Source organism: Bombyx mandarina, chromosome 07 (genome assembly GCF_030267445.1).
Source record: "Bombyx mandarina strain Sakado chromosome 07, ASM3026744v2".
Taxonomy (NCBI): domain Eukaryota; kingdom Metazoa; phylum Arthropoda; class Insecta; order Lepidoptera; family Bombycidae; genus Bombyx; species Bombyx mandarina.
This window is the reverse complement of record NC_143214.1, coordinates 8,915,288-8,941,347: the sequence shown is the minus strand read 5'-3', so window position 1 is coordinate 8,941,347 and position 26,060 is coordinate 8,915,288. Positions and strand designations below refer to the sequence as shown.

Sequence of the window (26,060 nt, the reverse complement as noted above, 5' to 3'; positions counted from 1 at the left end):
CTATTCGAAACAAACAAACAAATCTTTCCTCTTTATAATATTAGTATAGAAGTATAGATATAGACAAATGCTGTGGTACTGTGTTCGAAAGTAAAAAAATATGTTTAATGATAGATACGTCTCAATGTGATGTACGAGAGGATCGCTTTGCTTGTCAAATCGAGGGGCGAAAGGCTTTTTTTTATTGCTTAGATGGATGGACGAGCTCACAGCCCACCTGGTGTTAAGTAGTTACTGGAGCCCATAGACATCTACGACGTAAATGCACCATCCATAGCCTTGAGAGGTAATTCAGCGTAACCTTAACTAGTAGGTGAGCAGCATATTTGATAATAGCACGGCCGGCGTTTACGATACATGATAATATTTGTATATCAATCAGTTAATATGGAAATGTGACGACATCTCCCTGAAACTGCTACAGATTCTTTATGATCCGTTTAAAGTATCAATATTCTCGTCTACTTCCCTACGGAAATCCCAAATTCTCAGCAATCTATTGCGAACCGGCTCGGTTGGGTGCATTGCATATTTCTACCGCGAATTAAACGCACATATGACAGCAGCTGCGTTATTGCAATTAAAACTTTAAAGTAATCACGCGTGCGGACCATTTTCGCTAACAAAAACACATACTAAACGCTCTAAAGATACAAAGTTCCTCGTACGCGTCTAATGTCCGTTGCAAGTTCTTCAAATCTCATTTACATTATCAGTTAACGTGTTTACGTGAACACCTACTGTAGACATGTGCTAATAAAGATAAAAATCTTATGACTTCATTACATTATCGTTACGTACGCTTTTTCATTTTACTAGCGGCACACCCGAGAAGCGTCCTTTTAGCACGTTTTAAATTCGAAAATTTCCCTCTTTTTTTTTTCATAAAAACCGTTAATAAAACATTTTGTACAGTGGACAGAATTGTGAATGTGTGTGTGTATTATGGAATCCATTTGATCACACACAAAAAAAATCTAAATCGGTCCAGCCGATTAGGACTTTAGTACAACACACACACACACATCCACAGAAGAAATAGATGAAGTAGAAATACATTGGCTCTTGCGCAGTTTGAAGTTACCAATGGCAGGGCATTGCAGTTGTCCATGAATAACACCGATTCCTTATCATTAGGTGGGTATTATGCTGGTGTTTGATTTTTTGCAGGTAATCTTTTTAAATACTACACAAGATAATTTAAGAGTATGCCTAATTGCATTACATTACGAATAGGGTGTCTGGGATTACAAAATAATATTTTTGTTATGGCTCAATGACATAAAAAATATTAGTATCGAAGGAAAACGTAATAGCTGTCTCATCAGGCCGCAATGCTCAAGTGCAGAACCTTTAGGACTGGACTAGGACTAGGACCTCTGGACTATAGAGGTTCTAGAACCATTATCCACAGCTCAGAACCTTTTTAAGTCTTACCACGTTAAATTTTAAAGTTAGACCAAGTTTTAAGCTGGAACTGATAAAAGTGAGTTTAATTAACACTCGTTTAATTAGGTCGAATTTTATTTAACACTAGCTGACCCGGCAGACTTTATAGTGTCTCAATCGATAAATAAAAGACCTAAAATTTTGTATAAAATAAACTTATACAAAAGGAATCCGTCCGACGGAGGACACATCAAAGGGAAAACAAATTTGTTATTTTTTATTTAATTCCGAGCATTTTCATATTTATCTACCTTTTAAACCTTCCCTGGACTTCCACAAATAATTCAAGACTAAAATTAGCCAAATCGGTCCAGCCGTTCTCGAGTTTTAGCGAGACTAACGAACAGCAATTCATTTTTATATATATAGATGGATAGATTGATAAAAAGCTGAATTTTGAATTGAAATTGCTCATACCAAATGTGGGTTTTAAAAATCGTAAAAAAATATAGCTTCAGATATGAAATCGATAGATCACGCGCGAAAAGCATAAAGTGTGTGATTATTTTCGATGTTCCTTTGTTCTAGAATTCATAGTCAGTAATTACGCAAAAATTGTTTGCACGAAAACCTTTTTTTTTTTTAACAAAAAATTGGGTTCCGCATTACCATGGTTGCTTGGTATGATGTACAAAAAAAATGTTAACGCTTGAGATGCAAGCTGACTCTATGCCTTGATTCCTTTCATCATCATCATTCTTTCCTATTACCCTCTGCTGGGGTGTAGGGCTCGAATCAAATTTTTCCAATTACATCGGTCTTGGGCAGTCTGTTCTGGTTCCTCCCACGTCATGCCCAAGATCCTTTGGTAGAATAAAACTGGTTTAATTTTTATTATAAAATTGCCTTTCATTATAATGCTGATTAAATTTAAAGTTTTGAAAACCATTTTCTTTGTTAATTCATTCCAGTAATTTTTCGGATTGTTCAAACAATTTTTTCATTGCTTAGGTGGTTGGACGAGCTCACAGCCCATCTGGTGTTAAGTTGCTACCGGAGGCCATAGACATCTATAACGTAAATGCCCCTCCCCCTTAATAATAGGCATTGCTGAAGTCCATGGGCGACGATAACCACTCACCATCAGGGGGGCCGTATGCTCGTCTGCCTACAAGGGCAATAAAAAAAATTATGAGTTCTAAGGTCTCAGTATAAATACAACGGCTACCCCGCCCTTCAAACCGAAACGCATTACTGCTTCACGGCAGAAATAGGCAGGGCGGTACGTCCTTACGGATCCATCAGATCCAATAACCTTTGCATTAGATGCCTTCAGCTCTAATACTAGGGGCAGGCTTAGGGACCCCGGTAACCGTACTCGTCGAACTCGACAAAGAGGTCGACGTGCAACCTAACCCATGCATCAGCCCGCTGAGTTTCTCGCCGGATCTTCTCAGCGGGTCGCGATTCCGATCCGGTAGTAGATTCATTCGCGAAACAATTGCTCTTGAGTTGTTAGGTCTCCTTCGGAGGCGCTCGGGCAGTTGTTAGCAAATCCCACCCCTCTTGGCTGAGCCTTTGCTCGCCCACCTGTCCTGTTGAAACTGGAAAGGCCTTCGGGCCACCAGTAAACTTTCAATCATAAAAAAAAAAAAAAGGCAGGGCGGTGGTACCGACACGTGCAGACTCACAAGAGGTCCTACCACTAGTAATTACGCAAATTATAATCTTGCGGCTTTCATTTTTATTACACGATGTTATTCCTTCACCGTGGAAGTCAATTCGTGAACATTTGTTAAGTACGTATTCCATTAGGAAAATAAGATATTCGTAGTTTTTTTCCTAAAAGTGACGATCTTCTATTTGATGATAATTGCGTTGAATTATTCATGTGTCTGCATCTTCAATATACGGACTTAACTTCTGTTACTATTTTACTACATAAAATATAAAAAGTTTTTTTTTAATTGCCCTTGTAGGCAGACGAGTGAGTGCACGGCCCACCTGATGGTGAGTGGTTACCGTCGTCCATGGACTTTAGCAATGCCAGGGGCAGAGCCAAGCCGCTGCCTACCAAAATTTAACAAACTTGTTGTAGTAAAATAGTAATAGATATTGACTATGAAGTCGTAGGGAATCCTGAACATCACTGTCAAGTAATCTAATTAGGAAAATTCAAAAACCGAATCGAAACGCACGTGAGTTCACGTGGCGTCTCACTGTTAACGTAACAGGCTATTATAATGAACGTCTTAAAGAATAAGGCCATATTATAACCTAAAGAATAAGGCTTAAATTATTGAACAGTGTGCTTAGTGCGAGTTTTTTAACGTTCTCGATAGCGTAAAAGTTAACTCATATTTGTATGGAGTGGGATCGTTTGCGTACGTTTGCCGCTAGGGGCGCTGTTCCAACTGCATACAAAATTAGGCTAACTTTTACGCTATCGAGAACGTTGAAAAACTCGCACTAAGCACACAGTACTCACTTCCGGTGAGCGGTGTGATCGCTTTCTCGCCTTCGTGCTGGAACATCTGCAGCGTCGCGACCGTCGCCTTCAGCTGTTCATACTCGCGAGCCATCTGTTTTTGTACCTGAAACAAACAACGTCTCGGTATTAATTAATCTTTTTACTGGTGGTAGAACCTCTTGTGAGTCCGCACGGGTAGGTACCACCACCCTGCCTATTTCTACCGTGAAGCAGTAATGCGTTTCGGTTTGAAGGGTGGGGCAGCCGTTGTAACTATACTGAGAACTTAGAACTTATATCTCAAGGTGGGTGGCGCATTTACGTTGTAGATGTCTATGGGCTCCAGTAACCACTTAACACCAGGTGGGCTGTGAGCTCGTCCAGCCATCTAAGCAATAAAAAAATTAAAATTTTCAGGAAATGAAAAAAACTGATTATTTTCTAAAGCAGTGTATAATTTAAAATATTAACTTTTAAGATATATTTTAGTGTTAATTAGCAATTGAAAATTACTGGTATTATTATAAAATGGGTGTAGGTAAGCCTCAAAACTACATGTAATATATGAAAAAACGTATTTGACAAAATATGCGACATGTGCCCTTTTCGAAATTGCATATTCAATTAATCTTCACCACCAAATTACGTTACTACTAATGTTTAAGTTTAAACAAATTTCACTTTTCGCGTCGACGACGCCGGCAAAGCTGAAACTTTTTTTTAATTATTAAAAAAACTCAAGGCTCACACGAAGCATATCGGATTTATGAAACGATTATTTAATTGAACATCAATCAACACACAATAACGTACGTACGTAGCCAATGAGTCTTCATAAAAGTGAAATTCTCAACTGCCCGCAAACAATCGCCCACGTCTTACAATAAAAAAAATATGTTAAAACTCTTCCCACATATATTTCGAAACACTTCGGTTACGGCACGACCATTCCCACTTATTTCCAGCTTAACTTAAATAAGGTTTTACGGGGTAAAAAACAATTGAATTTAACACGCGGCCAACGTTTCCTTGACCAAGTTACATATTAGTTTAATTACCCGAAGGCCGTCAAAACAGAGCGCTGGGCGGTAGTTAGAACTACCCACTATCGAGTAACACTTTCACTATTCACGTAACACACGATTAACGTTCTTTTGTAGGACGTTTTAAAGGCGATAATCGATTGTGGATGCGTGACGCGGTATCAGTGCGCCCTGCTCGGATTTGTGAATTGATATGCGTCACTTATGTATCGGGCACGGTGTTCGGGGGTTCAATGACTCCTGAGCCGCATGACAGCCGAGAGGCACAATAAAAAACGACCATGACGAATATACTCGACAATAGAACAAATGCTTGGCTTATATCCAGCCCCTGAATTAGACTGGGTGACCTAAACCACATCAAAAACCGCCTTTGTACGAACAAATAAATCTCTGATTCCGTATACGGAAGTTTTTTACATGCAATATTATGCACATAAAAGCCAAATTTAATTTACAATATTGCTTTCTCGCCGTAAAAACACGTGGTTACGAAAAGGAACGTGTTAAAAAATGATTGATTCACTTTGTATCTTATAGGTTTTTTTTTATTGCTTAGAGGGTGGACGAGCTCACAGCCCACCTGGTGTTAAATGGTTACTGGAGCCCATAGACATCTACAACGTAAATGCACCACCCACCTTGAGATATACATTCTAAGGTCTCGATATAGTTACAACGGCTGCTCCACCCTTCAAACCGAAACGCATTACTGCTTCATGGCAGAAATAGGCGGGGTGTTGGTACCTACCCGTGCGGACTCACAAGAGGTCCTACCACCAGTAAAAGGTGCTAAATCGGCTAAAGTTACGTCATATTGCCCATACCAGATAACTTCAAGGTGCATAATAACAAGCAATGCAACGATAACATGCCAGATAGCATACAACTAAAGTAGCGTAGGTACTTATATACAATTAGGTTCTACCTCGAAAGTTTTTCTGAGAAATTAGAAACGCTATTTATACAAATGAAATCGATGAATTACCATCGTCAAATGCTTTTATTTCATAACGCGTTATGTATCGAAGTAAACTCTTAGTAAACGAACTAAGGTTGCTTTAGTTTAAATATGAGTAAGATTTTTTTTTTAATAGTATGATTTAAAAAAAAGCATTTACGAATTATTAGCGCGGCAATCACGATTTACTGAAAAAAAATTAATATCGAATATTTCACGGATTATAATCAACCTTAAGTCTTACTTAAATAATTTTTCGTAAAATATTAAAATCAGTATATTATTTCGATGCCTCCAATGAACACTAACTCAAAATTTTGAAATTTTGGTTTTCCACGCAAATCGCTTCACTATGTTAAAAGTATTACAATTAATCATTATTGATGGGGTTCGAAGCAAGAGTAAATCAGCTAGTTACACAAAAAAAACATAAATATATCTAGCAATAATAAAGATTTTATCAACTTTTTTCGTTTAAACGCTCCTCCTGTAAATCTACGAATTTGGAGTTAGCGTAGTGTTCATTGGAGGCATCGATCTGAGAAGGTAATTAATTCTACCGAAATACGTAATGACAATTTCGAATTTTTACATAAAGACATTTATGCAACACAGTTTCCTTATAAGGTACCTACACATTAGCCAAATCGCCCGGAACCCAGTTTTCGTTTTTAGAACATTACTAATTTTACTAATTTCCGTCGTTTATATTTATGTTTACTAGTGGTCCCGCAGTAATCGAAATTCGACTATAATTAATTGAAATAATAAGTTTCAACATTATTCCTTCCGAGGCTTATTATGGTCCTATTGTTACAGATTTCGTCAAGACTGCACTATAGACAAATACTCGTAATATTAAAGATAAACAATACTAATCTATTCTCAATTTGACTAAGTTTTACAATAAACACAGTATATTTATGTGTGTCAAATACATGGTAGTGTGTGTAATGTTTTCTTTGTTGATTTAATGTATCTTTTATGCATTATTAAAAAAAAAAAATAGCATTATGCACTTCTTCTCTATATTCTCTATAAGTGTGGGAAATTTCATACTCATCCGTCGGCGCAATTTTCGTAAAAAGGAATACAAAGTTTTTGCTTCACGTATTAATATATAGATTACAGTCCTTACAAAACAAGATCGTTTGTATCACAATATACAGCGCCGAGATTACGGATGAATAAGCAAGGATTCACATCTAATCCTTAAAACGAAGAAATAGTTACAAATCTAATTTTGGAAGTCATATGTGGCATCAAAGTTGGATATCCACGGCCGCTGTGAGGGGCGGGCGTGATGATAAATTTTCAGTTGAATCTCGCGTGTTCTACAAACATTTTTAAAAACGATTCCGGTATTATATTTTAGATTCAATCGTGAGTAGAAAACTTTTAGTGAACGTGACTAATCGGAGAGATAAAATCGGGTAGGCCGTGAAGTTCTTTGTAAATGCCCAAACTTATCTTTTTTTTTTATTGCTTAGATTGGTGGACGAGCTCACAGCCCACCTGGTGTTAAGTGGTTACTGGAGCCCATAGACATCTACAACGTAGGTGCGCCACCCACCTTGAGATACAAGTTCTAAAGTCTCAGTATAGATACAACGGCTGACCCACCCTTCAAACCGAAACGCATTACTGCTTCACGGCAGAAATAGGCAGGGCGGTGGTACCTATCCGCGCGGACTCACAGGTGGTCCTACCACCAGTAATTGCGCAAATTATAATTTTGCGGGTTTGATTTTTATTACACGATGTTATTCCTTCACCGTGGAAGTCAATCGTGAACATTTGTTGAGTACGTATTTCATTAGAAAAATTGGTACCCGCCTGCGGGATTCGAACACCGTTGCATCGCTTCAACACGAATGCACCGGACGTCTTATCCTTTAGGCCACGATGACTACTAAATCTGCCGAAGCAATCAATATTGTGCGCAAAATAAAACGCTAGAGCCCAGTTTCTCGTCGGATCTTCTCAGTGGCTCGCGATTCTGATCTATTGGTAGATTCAGCGAGGGACTGTTCTTGCTAGGGCTCGCGTAGCCGCTCAGGTAGGCGGTGCGGTTACCTGTCTATTTACGTTTGGGGTTTCCGCGTCGAGAATACCGAATCGCAATTAAATATTGAAAAGAAACGGCTGACTCAGGATCGACCCGGCGTCAAGTACCTACGAACCTGATGACACCTCAAAATTTGGCCCTAAAACTTTTCGTCTTGAACCACGAAGTCGAAATACCTATTACAGAGTAACGGTTCAAAATAAACTCTTCCAAAGCGCAAGTACCTACTTCGCTATAGCATAATATAGTCGATATTATTCACTTCTTTCCATCATGTTCATTCCGCATGAGGAGATCCCCAGAAAAAAAAAACGCATTGTTTATAAGCGTTATCGAAACACTATCGTATGAAAAAACTGTAATTTTCGATTCTAATCATACAGTTACGTGTGATAGAACGCTTATATGCAAATGCTTGGTGAAAAACGCATCGCCCACCAGCGCGCCAGTAAAAGTGTAACAATTTAATTACATGTGATTTGTAATCACGTAACTATGTATTGGTATGCGTTCCAATGATTTATTACGATTTATTAATGTGAAGCATTGTGGCACAATGTTGGTCCCAGGGCATATTGTAAATCTGCGCGAGTAATTACCACTATATTTAATTTTATTCGACGAAGAGCCTAATCGCGCATTCCATTTTCAAGGGTGGGAGACGCATTATATTAATTTCTTTGAGACTTCGAACTTCTATCTCCAGAAGCATTCAGGTTTCGATAACCTACTCTGGTAACCAATTCACACCAGGAGGGCCGTTAGCTCTGCGTGAGGTCTGCGCAGACCCAAATTTTTGAATTCAGAAGAAGTTTGGTAAAAACTAAAATTGCGTATTTATATTTGATGTGAGTATATTTTTGGCCCTACAAATTATCATGATCTCTTTATAGCGTAAAATTGCTGTTTTTTTTTAACGTGCGAGTAGACACTGAACTGACAATGTCGATAATTCGACGGGGGTAACTACTTGAATGCTTATTTAATAGCAAGATGAAGATCGCACCCCAAAAGGATATAATTAAAGTCATCTATTAAAAAAAACACATTTTCAACGATATAACGATTTTTGTTATCTTATCGACACGTTGTAGAAGGTCCGGAGACAGAAACGCTCCCCCTAATAAGAACTATGTATAATACCACCCTAAAAAGGCGGGTACTAAACTAAAGAGGCAAATATATGAAAATTAAGCTTATCTGAAACTGTTCAAATTTTTTTGTAAATATTTCTTCCTTACACAAACATTATTATGGCTCAACATGATCTATAGCAGCCTTTCCCAAAGTGGGCGATAACGCCCCCTTGTGGGCGCTGCAGACTTAAAGGGGGGCGGCAAGAGACCCAGAAAAAAAAGGGGGCGTTGTGTAGAGGCTTGCGAGACGATTTGTAATTTCATCTAGGAGGACTCTTAGACACCGACTGAGCTCTCGGTATAGTGGTTTTTAAGTAGGTGAAAAAATAGGGACCCTAAAAATAATTTATTCTCAAAGTGGGCAGTAGACAAAATAAGTTGAGCCCCTGATCTATAGCCATGAATTCAATATATCTTTACAAAACACCGATCTGCAGTGTGTTTGTTTGTAAACAGATTCGTAATAGCATCTCGCATAAATTATAGGTCCAAATTTGTATTCGATATTGATTTAAACAATAATACCTACCCATAATTTTGTTTATAATAACCTGAAATATTCAATAACATTGTGGGTAGAATATTTAAAAACTTTTATATATGTATTACCTTACTATGGTGACGCGAATAGAAGATTTAACAAAAGAGCAATTTAAACTGAGCTAGCTTTTTAATTACATACATTTTTATATACTTAGTCTGGCCATAAATACTGTTACAATTAAAAATAATTTTTTTTTATTGCAAATAACATTTATTACTTTTACAGTGTGTTAGTTTAATACATAAATATAAAACAATTTAAAGTATAAAAAGCTTATTCGAAGTGGTCTCCAATGGCTGCAATACAGTCCTATAAACGTTGAGGCCAGAGAAGCACGCACTCTTTCCATGGGAAAATTTTTTCACTGCCAATCGTACGGATTGTTTTAGGGACTCCAAATTATCATGGCGTTTAGAGCAAACCGTACTCTCTAAAATTGACCATAAATCATAATCCAGCGAATTAAGATCGGGACTAGACGACGGCCAGTCTTCAGCTCTGATGTAGTCCGAAACGTTCGTTTCCAACCAAGACTGTGTAGACCGAGCTTTATGAGCTGGCGCCGAGTCTTGCTGGAAGGACCATTCTTGATTATTGAACATGGTGTTGTTAAGGGGCTTCACTACCTTCTCAAAAATGGTATCTTGATACACTTGTGCCGATGTTTTGATACCTTTTTCACAAAAGTATGGCTCAGTCACTCCTTCATAGCTAATATCCCACCAAACCATCACTGAAGTCGGATAGTGCCCACGTTGCACTCTGTCGACTAATTGGGAAGGTTCCTTAGAGCTTTGAGCATAAATACGGTCATTTTGTTTGTTAAAATATTGCTCAATTGTAAAAAATTTCTCATCCGTAAACAAAATTTTTCTATGACCTCCCTTTGCGTACCGCTTCAGTAGTTGTTTCGATTTTACCACCCTATTCTCTTTTAAATTATCAGTTAAGAAATGACCAGTACGTCTCTTATAGGCTGCAAGTCCTAAGTCATCTTTTAAAATACGTGACATGGTTCTAGGTGCTATCTTCATCTCCCGAGATAAAATCTTTTGCTTTCGGACAGGATTTCTTCGAATTCTTTCCCTTACTGCTTTAACCATCTTTTTCGTACGAACACTACGTGGACGTCCAGATCTTTTTCTGTCACAAACAGAGGAGGTCTCATTGCACCTATTAATAGCCCGGTACACAAACATTTTACTAATACCAAGCGTATGGAGAGTTTTAAAAATTGCATTTGGCCCATACCTACTTTGTGTAATGCAATCTCAGCGATTCGGTTCTCTTTATCACCCCACTCCATTTTAATATCGCAAAATATTGTACAATGTATTGGCGCCAAAATGAGAAAACTCAATGAGCAATCATATAAAAATGACAGATTCCAAATTCAAATGTAATATTTTGTTTATTTTTAATTGTAACAATATTTACGGCCAGACTAAGTATACACAAATTAAAGATAAGTTGACAAGCGATACAAACCTAGAGTTTTGCAAAAGATCTCAACATAATTAGTAAATAGACATGCTTTAACAAAAACCGACTTCAAATAGAAAAAAAAAGATATTCCAAAACAAATTAATATACGCTAAAAACAATAATCATCGTAATCGGTTGACGTGATATAGAGTTTTTCACCTATTTGTCGCGCACGTACTTAATGCAAATTTAAGACTTATTATTTTCTCATGGATACCATTATCAGGACTGGACTAAAGCGTCAGCTTTCTAATAAAAAAAGAATCATCAAAATCCATGCATCCAGTCAAAAGTTATGAGGTAACAAACATAATAAAAAAAAAAACATACAGTCGAATTGAGAACCTCCTCCTTTTTTTGAAGTCGGTGAAAAAACATTCGGTTCGCCTACCGATATAATCCGCTCGATATAAGAACTTTCACCTTAGGAAGTCTTTCTTGAAAACGCAACGGTCCGAAACAGTGTGACGGATTTCATGATAATCTTTGACTTTCAACATCTCGATACGTTATCGACGTTATGAGCTCACATGTGATAAAGTATTGAATAATGAAACCACTATTTACGCATTAGCCAAACATGCACGAGACGCTTAGATAATCCTAATAATAATTGACAGTATCTTTGAGAATGCTCGTGATATAATTAAATATCGATTAATCATTTTCCGTATTAGTTAGACGCAAAAAATAAGTACATTGACATGCTTAATTATCGCTAGGAAAACGAAAAAAAAAACAAAATTTGTTCCATTAAAATTGTGTCATGTGATATGCTCGATGATGAAAATTCGATATTATTAATTAAGAATTATTAAGATTCGATTGAATTTTTAATAAAAAATACCCATTATTATTACTTACATATACAGCATAAGCGTTGTAGTAGAGTACAAAAAAGACGAACAGATTTTTTTAAGAATTTAAAAATGACGCAATTCATTGTTTCTTTCTTAGCACGCAATCTATGCCTTATTATATAGGAAGCGCAAATCGAGATATATATTCAGTGATGAGTCTAAGCTTTCACTATATTAACGTAGTAGAAGCAGCTGCTCTTGAGCTCTTAGGTCTCATTCAGAGACGCTCGGGCAGCTGTTGGCTAATCCCACCCCTCCTGGCTGAGCCTTTGCTCGCTCACCTGTCCCGGTGAAACTGGAAAAGCCTCCGGGCTACCAGTTACCCTTTTTCCCTAAAAAATATGTACTAAGGTGGTTTGGTTTGGCGCTGCGTAGAAACGACAAGCAAGGTATGCGACCTAGACACAGTCACAGGCGTATATCGCGAAGAAGCATGACACAGAAAGCGTTCACATTATTCAAACGAAACATTACTAAAAACTTATGGCCTAATGATTTTTTTTAATTGCAGCTGTATATTACGTGGCTTCAATTGCAGGGTGATAATACTTTAACCGTTTGACTGCCACGTCGATCACCGGTGCCTTATGTGGCGCACTGAAATAATTACGTCGATTTATGTGACTAAGTCGCCGGAATAACGATCAGACTCTGGGAAAGACGAATCCGAAGATACTGCGAATTAACCTACTTCTAAGAGAAGAGACCTTAAAGACAATAAAAATAAAAGAAGGTAAACTTGGGCAATCCAGGTGCTTCGTAACAGAAATCGGCATTTGAATATTGAGCCGACTACCGTTTTTCTAGAAATAGATCGATTTTTTTGCGTTTCCTTTACGCCTTGTTTTGAAGTATGTACTTCTTCATAATTAAGGTGAAATATAATAAAAAAGTGACCCGTGCGAAGTCAATAGGTGACCAAACGTTATCATTATATTGTATATACATACGTCATGTTCCTACTTACTTCTTTGTATTATCACAAATTATTTTATTGCATTCAAAGTCCGTTGTTGGTAGCTCCTACTGTATTAGTCAATGTTCACACGTTATCACACTAAAATCTAACGCTAAATCTACATCACACGTCGTAGACTAGGGAAGATGGGTATGAGGGAATATCACGTCACTTTTTCTTTGTTCATTTGTGGATTATCTACGTTTTACTAGTCGTCGTGGCCTAAAGGATAAGAAGTCCGGTGCATTCGTATCGAGCGATGCACCGGTGTTCGAATCCCACGGGCGGGTCCCAATTTTTCTAATGAAATACATACTTAACAAATTTTCACGATTGACTTCCACGGTGAAGGAAGTAACATCGTGTAATAAAAATCAAACCCGTAAAATTATAATTTGCGTAATTACTGGCGGTAGGACCTCTTGTGAGTCCGCGCGGGTAGGTACTACCGCCCCGCCTATTTCTGCCGTGAAGCAGTAATGCGTTTCGGTTTGAAGGGTGAATCAGCCGTTGTACTTATACTTGAGACCTTAGAACTTATATCTCAAGGTGGGTGGCGCATCCAGTAACCACTTCAAAATGTACGTTTACACGTCACAAAATCTGCTCTGTCTTCGTCTAAATCGGTCCTACGCTGCGTTGAACTGTGTCACAGCATGGGGCATGGCCTAACTAGATTATTTAAGCGATATTTTACGGTGCGATCAAAGCGTTTTCTTACTTTCTTTCTCATTGTTGCGATCCGATTTGGAGTAGCGTTATCGGAGATTTCGCTTTATATCTGTCTCTACGCTTTATCGCTTCCGGAAAACCGTTATTTGTATAACAGGTTGGCTATGAAATATATTTATTTAACTTATCCCTTCCTTTCACGCTTAAAAGACCTGATAGATCGATCTATTAGCGAATACATACTAATATACTTACATACACATAATACATCAACGGTATGGAAAAAATAAATTATATGAAGGCATATGATGTTGTAAAGGGTCATTGAGGCTCATCGATATAACAGTGGTAACGCAACAACCTTTAGACATGTGGTCAAAGGGCACCTGCGACCCTTCCAATTGGAACTCAGAGAGACTCAGCGAGCTGATGTATGGGTTATGATGGGAGACTTATCTGCGAGCTCATAAAAAGGACTACCACTAATGATACTAGAATACGTCGAGCTATGATCAAAATACAAATGAAAACACAACTTAATATGTTAATTACGAATTTGGAAACTAAATTGAAATTTTCACATATGCGTTTTAATAAATAAATAAATAAATAAATATTTACTAACAATCACGTCACGTTAACTGGTCCCGTGATAAGTTCGTAAAGAACTTGTGTTACAGGTACCAGATAACGGAAATAAATGTAAGATTTTTATTATACACATACATATATTTAATATACATCCATAACCCTGGAAAAGACATTTATATTTATCATACAAATATCTTCCCTTGGCGGGATTCGAACCCGCGACCCCCTTGTGTAGTGACCATGTCACTTACCACTACACCGGACGGCCGTTAATATTTCGTAAATGAAAAAAAAAAAAAAAAACAATATAAAATGACAAGATTGTATCTTAGAACCACATGAAGGTTACTGGGTCTGGTCTAAATTTTCACAGGTGTTACAGCGGAACACAGCGGAAAAATTACGTCATAATCGTGAATAAAAGCGCTTACTCATAAGAGTCTGATAAGTATAATTGATTTCTTATAGTTTGGTTCTGTACAAAGCGCGATACATAGCCGACAGGTGGTATATGAAGAAAGAAACACGGATCAATAACTTTTGGATAAACCACCTGTGTTAGTGATCATTATTATTGAAATTAGCCCTAGAATCCGTTAATAAAATACTGTTTAGAATGTCGTATCTATGGTAACTAATTTGACACTCATACAAACTGGCGGCGATACTTCGTCGGCAGTTTGTTTTCGTTATACGGAATCCTAAATAGCCTTTGTTGGGTTTCACTTACAAAAAAAAAACTGCTGTTTTATCGATCTGCAAGGACATCGGAACAAGTGTTCCATTCGTTTAGCTATATAAAGCATCATTGTGCTGATGAGACTTAAATTATATTGTGATGATAATGCACTGAAAATATTTATTTTATTTCTTATTGGCCACAAGAGAACTGAATAATTTCGTTACCTTTCTACAAAGTGCTGTTTGCATATTTTAATAACTAGATTCTGCGGAGCTGACTTTCACACAAAATTATTGTTAATTAGATATTAAATTCGTAAATATCACCAAAGTTAGTGATAACGTCCAATTTAAACACGTTGTTTAATAAATAGCCTTTTTACAAATAAAAAAGTATTAATATGTTGTAAAAAAACATTACAAATTCTGAATTTGAATGTCTTTGAATCATCTATGTAACATCGAGAGCTATGCGAACTACATATTAGATCAATGTAAGATAATAATTATCTCGTTTTCGACATACCGAATCCAAGTATTATTTTGCGTTGAATGCATAAGTAAATCTATAATTAATTTATTTAGCGTAGGATAACCTGATCGAGGAGTTGGCCCAACGATTTCGTAATTTAGATTATGTGAATTTAAATATTGCGTAATTATTAAAATATAGGCTGATAGCCTTGAGAGGCTATATCAGCGGAACCTTAACTAGTAGGTGAGCTCACGGGGCTCAAACCTGACGACGTTGCTAACACGAACCCTAGCAAGAGCCGTGCTTCGCAGAATCTACCACCAGATCGGAAACGCAACCCACTGAGAAGATCCGGCGAGAAACTCAGTGGGCTGTGTCTGAGGGTTAATTTACTCGTCGAGCCCTTCGTCGCAAGCGACGGGTTCGACGAGTACGATGACCGGTGCTTGAGGTACCTAAAAGCACCGTTACCATATTAAAACCAAAAACCAATACAATGTACCGAAGGTTACACCGAGTTGTTTGTTAACGAAGTCCTCAGAGAGACCATGCAAGTGATACATTCGCTTTGCAAATCAAACACATGTTACTTGCAAGGTTGTAAGAACCTTCAAGATCCAGTTTAGATTGCGTTTCTCGGTTTCAAGTCGTGCACAATGGCCATATAGCTCGAAACACGTCCGACTCGTCTATAATGGTTTGAAAGCTATGACTATAGTAGGGTTGATAGATAAATTTTTTCATCTTCGCTCGACCGATGAGGCACGTGATCATTATTATTATTAAACTATTCATTATTTATTAACTATTACTAACCCTTAATTGGGATGCCGCATCAATCTGAGTTATCTGCATTGATTATGTTCGATTGAGTACATAATTTTTTTTTTCTAAATAACGTTTTTATTAATTACGATCTTAAAAAATATCTGTTGTTATTCTATTTCAATTTCTTTATTTTCTCGATGATAGCTCCTGTGGAAACTGGAAGGAGCATCTTTTTTACATTATGTATACATTATTTAATAAAAATATGCCGCTTACGCACGTACAAGGTCATAGCAGAGTCATCGATATCATTACTTATTTGGTCACAACACTACAACTATCAAAATAAAACTGTCATCGAGAAAATAAAGAAATGGAAATAGTATAGTAGACAAAGACAAGGATAACACTAATGTAACGACACCTCAGAGATTAAACATTTCTGGAGACAAATAGTTAAGATATTCAAATCACGGCTGAAGAGAACATTCCAGACTTGTCTTCCCAATATGCTAGCGACCGTCTGGGTTTTGACCACTACTCAATACTATATTATGTCAATAATTCTTTTGGCCATTTATCTATACATTAATACGTGAAGCAAAAACTTTGTATCCCTTTTTACGAAAATTGCGCGGACGGAGGAGTATGAAATTTTCCACACTTATAGAGAATATAGAGAAGAAGTGCACAATGCTAATATTTTTTTAAAATACTGCATAAAAGATACATTAAATCAATAAAGAAAACATTACACACACTACATACCATTTATTTGAACACGCATGCATACTATTTATTGTCAAACTTTTGTTCTTGACTTCTATTGTCAAATTGAGATTAAGTATTGTTTGTCTTTGATAATATTTTTTATAGTGTAGCCTTGGCGAAATTTGTGATTATAGAAGTATAAAATACAATCATAATAATGTACAAACTTACAATACCAATTAATTATAGTCGAATTTCGACTACTGCGGGACCTCTAGTTTATATTAATGTTCGTCTAATGATCGAAATTCGACCATATTCGTAACGGAACAAGTATTTCTATTAAGAATTTTTTTTAAAGAAAGCGTTTTCAAATCAGAGCAGAGGATTTCTATATAGATAACATAAGATGTTTGATATATTTATACCACCTCGACCGTTACAATAATTTGGATACGCAACCCTATTATTCACTGTATATCTTAAATGGGCATTTAATTGATTTGATCCGTGGCAGACTGGTTATAGACACATACTCCATAAACGGACTCGTTTTCCAAGTAGTACTTAACGACCCCATTCAGAATGTAGTTTTCACATTTATTTTAGACAAATGTTAAGAAATTTTACCTTTCAAATGATACAGTCGCGATGATGTGCTAAAAATTACTCAATTGGTTTATGATTAAAATTTCTATCTATTTACCTATTCTCTAAAGCAGATAAAACTGAAAACTATAATATAATAATAATATATATATATATATATTTTTTTTTTTCCTACCTATGCTGATAGCCTTGAGAGGCTATTTCAGCTTCACCCTAACGTGTGTAGGTGAGCTCACGGGGCTCAAACCGGAGAGTTGCTAACACTGACCCTAGCAAGAGCAGTGCTTCGCAGAATCTACCACCGGATCGGAAACGCGACCCACTGAGAAGATCCGGCGAGAAACTCAGTGGGCTGTGTCTAGGGGTTAATTCGCTCGTCGAGCCCTTCGTCGCAAGCGACGGGTTCGACGAGGACGGTGACCGGTGCTTGTGGTGCCTAAAAGCACCGTTAATGGATCGGGAGGATCCGTAATGACGTGCTTTGGGCGACGTCGACTGTTTACCATTCGATCTACAGGATCGGGTATGTAGTTTCCAGCGGCCACGACAAGAGGGTTCTCATGTCGTGCCGCCTTCTCGAAATGGCGCAATGATGCCGACTGTAGATACTTACTGACAGAGTCGAGCTCCAGGTCATCGTGGAGATCCACGTTCCTCAGGAACCATGGTGCTCCGACGGCTATCCTGCAGAATCGGGATTGAATAACCTGAAGGGGCTTCAAGTTGGTGCGGGCTGCGTGAGCGAACACTACGCTTGCATACGTCATAACGGGGCGTATGCAAGTTTTGTAGAGAGTTACCTTATTACGGAGGGACAGTTTGCTTCGCTTGCAAAGCATAGGGTAGAGACGTCCTAATATGAAGGCGGCACGGTCCCGTACCGTTTTAATATGGGGACGGAATGTCATCCCTCTGTCGAGGGTGACGCCTAGGTATTTGACCTGCGAGGCCCACGGTATGGGCTGGCCAAAGAGAGTAACGGGGCTAACGGCGGAGGTGTTTGCGCGCCTATTAGGGAGTGGGATGCTCGAAGTGGTTATAATACACTAGCGACCCGCCCTCGCTTCGCTTCGGAGACTGTAATTTATTATTGATTTCTCCAGTATTTAATGGACGTTATTATACATATAAACCTTCCTATTCAATCACTCTATCTATTAAAAAACCGCATCAAAATCCGTTGCGTAGTTTTAAATATTTAAGCATACATAGGGATATAGGGACAGAGAAAGCGACTTTGTTTTATACTATGTAGTGATTACTAAAACAACTCTTGATAAAGAGTTCTAATAGTATACAAGTATATTTTTTTACATCAAAATAAAAACTTCACAGGCTTATGCTATAAGAAAATATACCTATCAGAAGACTATTTATTTTTTCTTCTAGGCTCTGTTTTTTAGTAGCCTGAAGGTGATATCCGCACTACCCTGATTATCGATGAAATATGGAATTTAAGGACCCACTCAAGAATTTATTGTACTGAAAACTCCTACAAGTTTCTTGAGAGTTCGCGTGTAGCTTTTAGGAGTTATACAAATGGTAGCTATATCGCTGTTTCTGATGCCTGTTCGAAACTAGGTTGTTGCTTATTTGGGCCATCGTAATAATATTTTAGATTTTACTTGCTAGAGCTTTGTGGATTTAAGGGTGAATTACGAGGGTGAAAAAATGTGTTACGGTATAATAATATGTAATTTAAGAGGTCAAAGATTTATAACGTTTTTTTATATATGTATATATTTATTGCTTCGACGTGGACGAGCTCACAGCCCACCTGGTGTTAAGTGGTTACTGGAGCCCATAGACATCTACGACGTAAATGCCGTCATCCACCTTGAGATGAGTTCTAAGGTCTCAGTACGGTTACGACGGTTGCCCTACCCTTCAAATTGACACGCAACTTCACGGCAGAAATAGGTTGGTACCTACTCGTGGACTCACAAGAGGTCCTACCACCATTACAGTGCGTGTTATATGGTGGTAGTGTTGAGTGGAGGATCGTCATGCGAGCTAAAGATTGTCTGATAATAGTCTTTCCAACCATTAATGACATCTTGTATGACAATATTAATCATAGTATATGGTTATGTTAGGCTGTGACGATCTATGGACTAATGTTGCTCCGTTCGTAGAAGTATTATCCTCTTACTTTCTACCTTCATAAGGTAGATGATCTTTAGTACATTTGCAAATTCCAAAATCTAAAATTACCGGGCAGCTCTATAGATATAGCAAGATGGCGCTTCTGCTTACGGGGCGATACACGTAGTATTTCGAAGTTGAATCGGGAATATTAGCAGACAGGGGGCGAGGTGACGTGTTTCGTGAGAAGACTAATTTCTTCGGTGCCCTACCTCAAAGGCACACTGAACCACGAACGCGAGAAAGCTGCTTTGATCATACATAACTCGTATCCCTGAGCTTTTTTCCTACCTATGCTGATATCTTTGAGAGGCTATATCAGCGTTACCCTGGCGTATAGGTGAGTTCTCGGAGCTCAAACCGGAGGTGTTGCTAACACTGACCCTAGCAAGAGCAGTCCTTCGCAGAATCTACCACCGGATCGGAAACACGATCCACTGAGAAGATCCGGCGAGAAAATCATTAGTATGTGTCTATGGGTTAATGTAGTCGCCGAGCCCTTCGACGCAAGCGACGGGTTCGGCGAGGGCGGTGGCCGGTGCTTGAAGTACTTAAAAGCACCGTTAATGGATCGGGAGGATCCGTAATCGCGCAGAGACAGAACCAGAACCAACTCAATGTGAGCGGTACCAACCCTAGGGCATGGGATTTAATAAGCACCACGTTGTTGCTGGTTACGACCAGCACACCGGTACCTTATAGGGCTTTTTTCCCTACCTATTCTAGTGACGTCGAAGGGTCACGGGGCGAGTAGGTGAACTCACGGGGCTTCTAGTACTAGCCCTAGCAAGAGCAATACTTCGCATAAACTACCACCGGATCGGAAACGCGATTCACTGAGAAGATCATAGGGCTTTAAACTTGTTTTAAAGCATTTATACACAAAAGTCATCAAAGATAAATAATAAAAATAATAAAATAGATACTTTAAAATAATAGTAAATATGAGGTACCAAGGTGATTTAGGTATCATTAGCTTATATTTGCAAAATGATTTACATAAAATTACGCCCATAAGCTATTACTTGCGAATGCAGACCTTGCTTTTTGCTCACCGAAGCATAAATACTTATTTGTTTAAATTCTTATTCATGACAAATAATATCCAATGCATTCAGTGAGACACGCAATTCCAAACATAAAATGTCTGTTCAAACAACAAAAAAGTCTTTTGTCATTTTCTTACTGTTACTATGTTTTATTGTATTTCTTCATCCATAGTTAAAAACGTTTATTTGTAAAAATAATGAAATATTATGTGTACGAAAGAATAAGTCATACATCCATGCATCAACTTTTCAATTTGAACATATTTACTGTGGATAATCACACAGCAACAGTATTTATTGACTTTGGGTTTTAATGTTTCATACCCATTAAATACATAAAGTATTAAAAAAATATAAAATCTAAAAGTAGCCTTAATTACATTTAAACACATACTTTAATATCTATATTTTCATTTTAAGAAATTAAACATATAATTTAAGACATAAGTGGAAAGAGAATTTATTGAGTAAATTTATGAAAATAGATGCAATGAATGTACGTAAATGTTATGGAGTACTTTAATTAACCGACAGCAAAGTTTACAAGCTATATTCGGTGTGATGTGACTCATAATCTTCATTTCATAAACTATGTGATATATGTTATTGCTTTTGTCATTATTTGCTTTCTTTATAGGATACCGAGAGAGAATTTTGTTTTAGAAACATCTATGTAATTATGAATTAATCATATAAAACCTTTTCCAGCATAAAAATTATATATCAGTCTTTGGTTAATCTTCTATCACATTTTCATAATTATAAAATGTATAATTTCTTTTTCACTCTAATTTCAATTTTGTGGTTTGGCACTTAACTGGAATATTACCAGTTGTAACCATTTGTGAAGATTGTGAATATTTATTGTGTATCTAGTTTAAGCCCAGTAGGTTTTTTGTGAAAAAACAATTAAAAACCAACCTTTCTTGTTTCTTTACAATATAATATAAATTATGTTTGATACGCTACTTTTCATCATTAGGAATAGCAATAGAGGAATTCTATCAGTCAATCAAGGTTGACGTAGAAACAATAATTGGTATGTGAATTTCTTAAATAAAGCATATATATTTTGATTATTTACATAAACACCAAATATACATGGTGTAATTATGCAGAACTATATAAAACACAAGTACCTGTTATTTGGCTATTTTATATACCTCTATTGTACTGTATATTACATCTATAAGTAATAAAGGAACATATTTATTAATAAAAGCTATGTATGTTGCAATTTCTTGAAGCCGAATATTAATAATACTTATGTCATAGTAATTGTAATATTTTACTACCTGCCACATAAGTGATGTAAAGTTATGCATAGCTTTTGTTGTATTTTTACATAATGGCCTACTAACACAAATGATACAGTTGACATAAAAATTTAAAATAATAGCACACAATTACTTTTGTTCACAAGCTGCCGTTTGACTTATAATTTTTCTATACACTTCAATTAAAGACAGAAATTTGAATTTGAATCCTTCAAAAGATTACTTGTCTAAAATTAATATAAGTATAAACTTTTTTTTTTTTGTACATTAAGTAGAGAGTGGAAACAATGTTTCAGAAAAGTATTTGAGGGCAATTTATGGCCTTCTACTTTTATTCAAAAGCCGCTATTGATTGCTAATATTAAACTTAAATGGAAACGGCAATCAGTCAAGGCAAACCAGATGTATTTTATATTAATTGTGGGTTTTATTCCAAAAAAAGTTTATTGCACTCACCAACTGCCACTTGGATTTTCGCGTGGGATCAGCTATAGTGATCAGAAGCCTGTGGATCATCTGTATAGTTCCTTCATAATAAACCAGCGCCGATTCATAATTTCCCATCAGGGCCATTTCTCTCGCCAACTTCGTGTTCTCGCAAATTTCGCCAACAGAAACTGCCATTATTGTCATTCCCGCTGCGTGCATAAAACTTATCCACGGTTGAAAATGTTATGGTTCTTCTTTAAGACCCCTTCGAAGATTACGATCGCGTGTGACATCCAAGGATCCAAATGTAACACTTCAAATGATCACACAAACATGTTGCATTTCTTTTGTCCCGGCGGTTTTAAATACGGGGAACTTATCCGATGTACGTACTTATTAATTTATGTCATAATTGAATTTAAACAATTTAAATATTTTTAAGTTATTTTTTTAGACAAAACAAACTTCTAAATTTCATCCGTCAGTTCACAGTCATATCCATAGATTTTATTAAAGTTTAGTAGTCCAGTGTCCTGTCACATCATTTTTTTTTATTATTTTGTGGCCTGGTAAAGATTCTTTTAAGCCGTCCTTTTTTGGCACTTTCACTTTGAAAACACTTCACGACTGTTCACTAACTTTTAAATGTTATTTACAGGGCTTACTGAATTTGGCCCCCTTTTTTGATTTTCGGTTTTTTTTTATTTTTAATTATTTGTTCGTCGTTTGCTTGTTAATGTTCGAATATAAAAATTGTTTGTGCGTCTTTTATTTATTTATAATTAATTAAACAAATGATCACCGTTAAGTGGGCCCCCTTTACTAGATATCTTTATTTTTATCACTCAGATTAATTAATTTTGATCAATTATCGTTTGTTTGACGACTATTGGTGATTGTTCGATCATAAAAACAATTAAATTAAAAAAAACGAAGCCTTGTAATATATATCAATCAAGATACTTCTCGATAATAATAATTAAGTTAATATAAGTTAATAGAGATAAATAAATATATTTTTTAAATAAAATCTTGTTTATAAAGTATATATATGCTAAGTTTATTCTTCCATAGGAAATGAATTTCTACTAAATGTCCCTGCATATTTCTTGAACTTATAAATAATTATCATTTCAACGAAAACAGATTATGTGTGCATTACATTTACATTTTTTAAATACGTAATGAATTTAGGAATTATTAATTTTATTATAAGATACAAGTATCATAACTATCTCCTATTGCATGTTAATGAATAGTATCATTTTAACACGAAAGTTGTACTCCTAAAATATTCTTAAAATAATTAGAAATCACTGAAATTTCTATGTGCTTGTTAATATTCAATATCATTAAAAATAACTGAATTTATTAAAACCGCGCTAATCGTACTTTTAACGACTAATTGGCCGTCTTCACTGACATTTTTTTGTTGAAGTATTGTTGAAGTTTTCAATATTTTTTTGATCTATATAAGAAATAATTAGACAGTATAAAGGCATTTGTTAACAAAACGCTAGTAAATACGGCCATTGCCAGCTGACTGACAAAACCGGCGCATGCGCAATGTAGGCGTGAGGTGATGGTTTGCTTATTAGATATAAAATAATTAATAATTGGGAATTTAATTGTTTTTATGATCGAACAAACACCAATGGTCATCGAACAAACGATAATTGATCAAAATAAATTAATCTGAGCGATAATAATAAAGATATCTAGTAAGCGGGGTCCACTTAACGGTGATCATTTGTTTAATTAATTATAAATAAATAAAAGACGCACAAACAATTTTTATATTCGAACATTAACAAACAAACGACGAACAAATAATTAAAAATTAAAAAAGTCCGAAAATAAAAAAGGGGCCAAATTCACTGAGCCATTTCACCAACGTCAAGTGTCAATTGTACAGCATAGATCACATATTAACGCATACCTTTGGCCAATAAACGTAGTGTTTCAATATTGTTCAAATATACCACTAACGAGTCTAATGACTCATTTTGAACATGCACATTTGACTTCATGACTCTTCTTACCTTTTCTTCTAATCTACAGTTATTATAACATTTTTTTGTTTTGTTTATTTTGAGTAATACTTGTCGTACACCTTTATTTACCCGCTATGGTAGAAATAGGCACCAGTAAGTGTTGGTATGATTAGTGTGAAAGACCGTTTTTTTTCCCTCTTACGAGGTTCCCGCGCCTAGGGAGCGCGCGGGGTATGTCGGACTTGACGACAGTGTTGCCAACTCGAAATTCGTCAAGGTGGGAGATAGGGTTCTAAAAGTTGGTAGTTTCCAACAAACCCTACTATGAAAAGTTGGTAGATCTACCACCCATACTTTGCAAGTCTTTTAGAGACCCTCCAATAAAAATCTGGCATCCTTAATTTACTTTTCGATTGGGTAAGACATATTTGAACTATTTTTATTAGAAATCCAATGATAAAGCATTTTTGATTGTAATGCATCTTTTTTAATTTTCGAGGAGGAGAATTTTCTTCGTTTTCACTTTCACTTTCACTCATTTTGATAGTGTTCAATTGAAACGTTTTAAAAATTACAATCAGTTATTTGTTAATTGAATCGCGTTAGATATAGAGTGTGAACACAGATATGTAGAAATCGTATGTAGAAAGAGTTTTAAGATCTAACGCCGCCATGATATTTGTTTTTTTTTATTTTATTAAGCCGCCATGATATAACCTGTACATCAACCTGTAACGCCCTCTATTTTCGAGTAAATTCGATGAATCCATTGAAGGGTAAAAAAGCAAGAGAAAGATTACGAAAAATAAAAATAAATTATAGTTTCAATATTATTTTCATGGAGCTTTGATTTGAACTTTTGTAAACTTCAAAAGTTGGTAGATAAAGTGGTAGGTTTCATTACGACACTAAAAGTTGGTAGATCTACCGAAAAGTTGGTAGAGTTGGCAACGCTGCTTGACGATCTTTAGGTGTTGAGAGCAGACCGCAGGCCCACGGAATCTTAGGGCCTTACCGTACTAAGCGACTCACCTGCACTCTTACACTCGACGTACAGAAAAATGTGTTTTGTGATTTTTTTGTATGGAGCAGGTCAAATTAAATTAAATTCCTGCTGAATACCGTGAGGTCTCACTTTGAAACTTTACTTTTCTTACGCCTTGTCTAGTCTACTATCATTTGATGCTATGAACATGTGCATAAAGTTGCAACTCTGCCAAATAAATGGATCGAAAAAATTAATAAATACATAGAATAAAACCTTTATTTCTTATTTTCGTAAATGCTTTTAAGTTAAATTTGATATGGATTAGTAAGTAAAAGCACGTAATAATACCCATAATTACATAATACGCTGCAGCTTATTATGGACAACGAGACCGCCTTTGACTCGTATGAGTTTGTAAGAAAACGGCACTATGTCAGTCCGATTATACGACCTGGCTCCTGAACCCATTCTTTTCCAGCGTGGCGTGAGGCAGGAAGATGTTATTTCTCCGAACCGTTTACCGCTACATTGAAGGATATTTTCAGGGTTCTTGACAGGAAAGGACTAGGCACAACATCAACGGCGAATAGTTAACTCACCTTCACTTTGCCGACCACATTGTGGATATGGCTGAGGCTTTTGAAGAACTCAATGCAATGCTTAATGACCTCAGTAAGCTTAGCACTCACCGCAAAAAAGATCGGAAGTTCTAGGCTCGAAGTTGTTGACGAGTATATTTACTTGGGGCAAATTGTCC

At 36.5% G+C, this 26,060-nt stretch overlaps 1 protein-coding gene across 2 annotated transcripts in view; it reads right to left on the bottom strand.

The window, feature by feature from the left end:
- Kat60 (katanin p60) overlaps positions 1-22,849 on the bottom strand; it is a 46,150-nt gene extending 23,301 nt beyond the window's left edge. The window contains exons 1-2 of one of the 2 annotated variants that reach the window (XM_028169520.2): positions 22,349-22,849; positions 3,878-3,983 (exon numbers count right to left, since the gene is read on the bottom strand). In XM_028169520.2, coding sequence (XP_028025321.2) covers positions 3,878-3,983; positions 22,349-22,540 — 298 coding nt within the window. In that variant the 5' untranslated portion in view covers positions 22,541-22,849. Of the gene's footprint in view, positions 1-3,877; positions 3,984-4,676; positions 4,940-22,348 lie in introns of those variants that run through there. The other variant, XM_089728696.1, reaches the window with a different exon arrangement.
- Between the last annotated feature and the right edge of the window lie 3,211 nt (positions 22,850-26,060).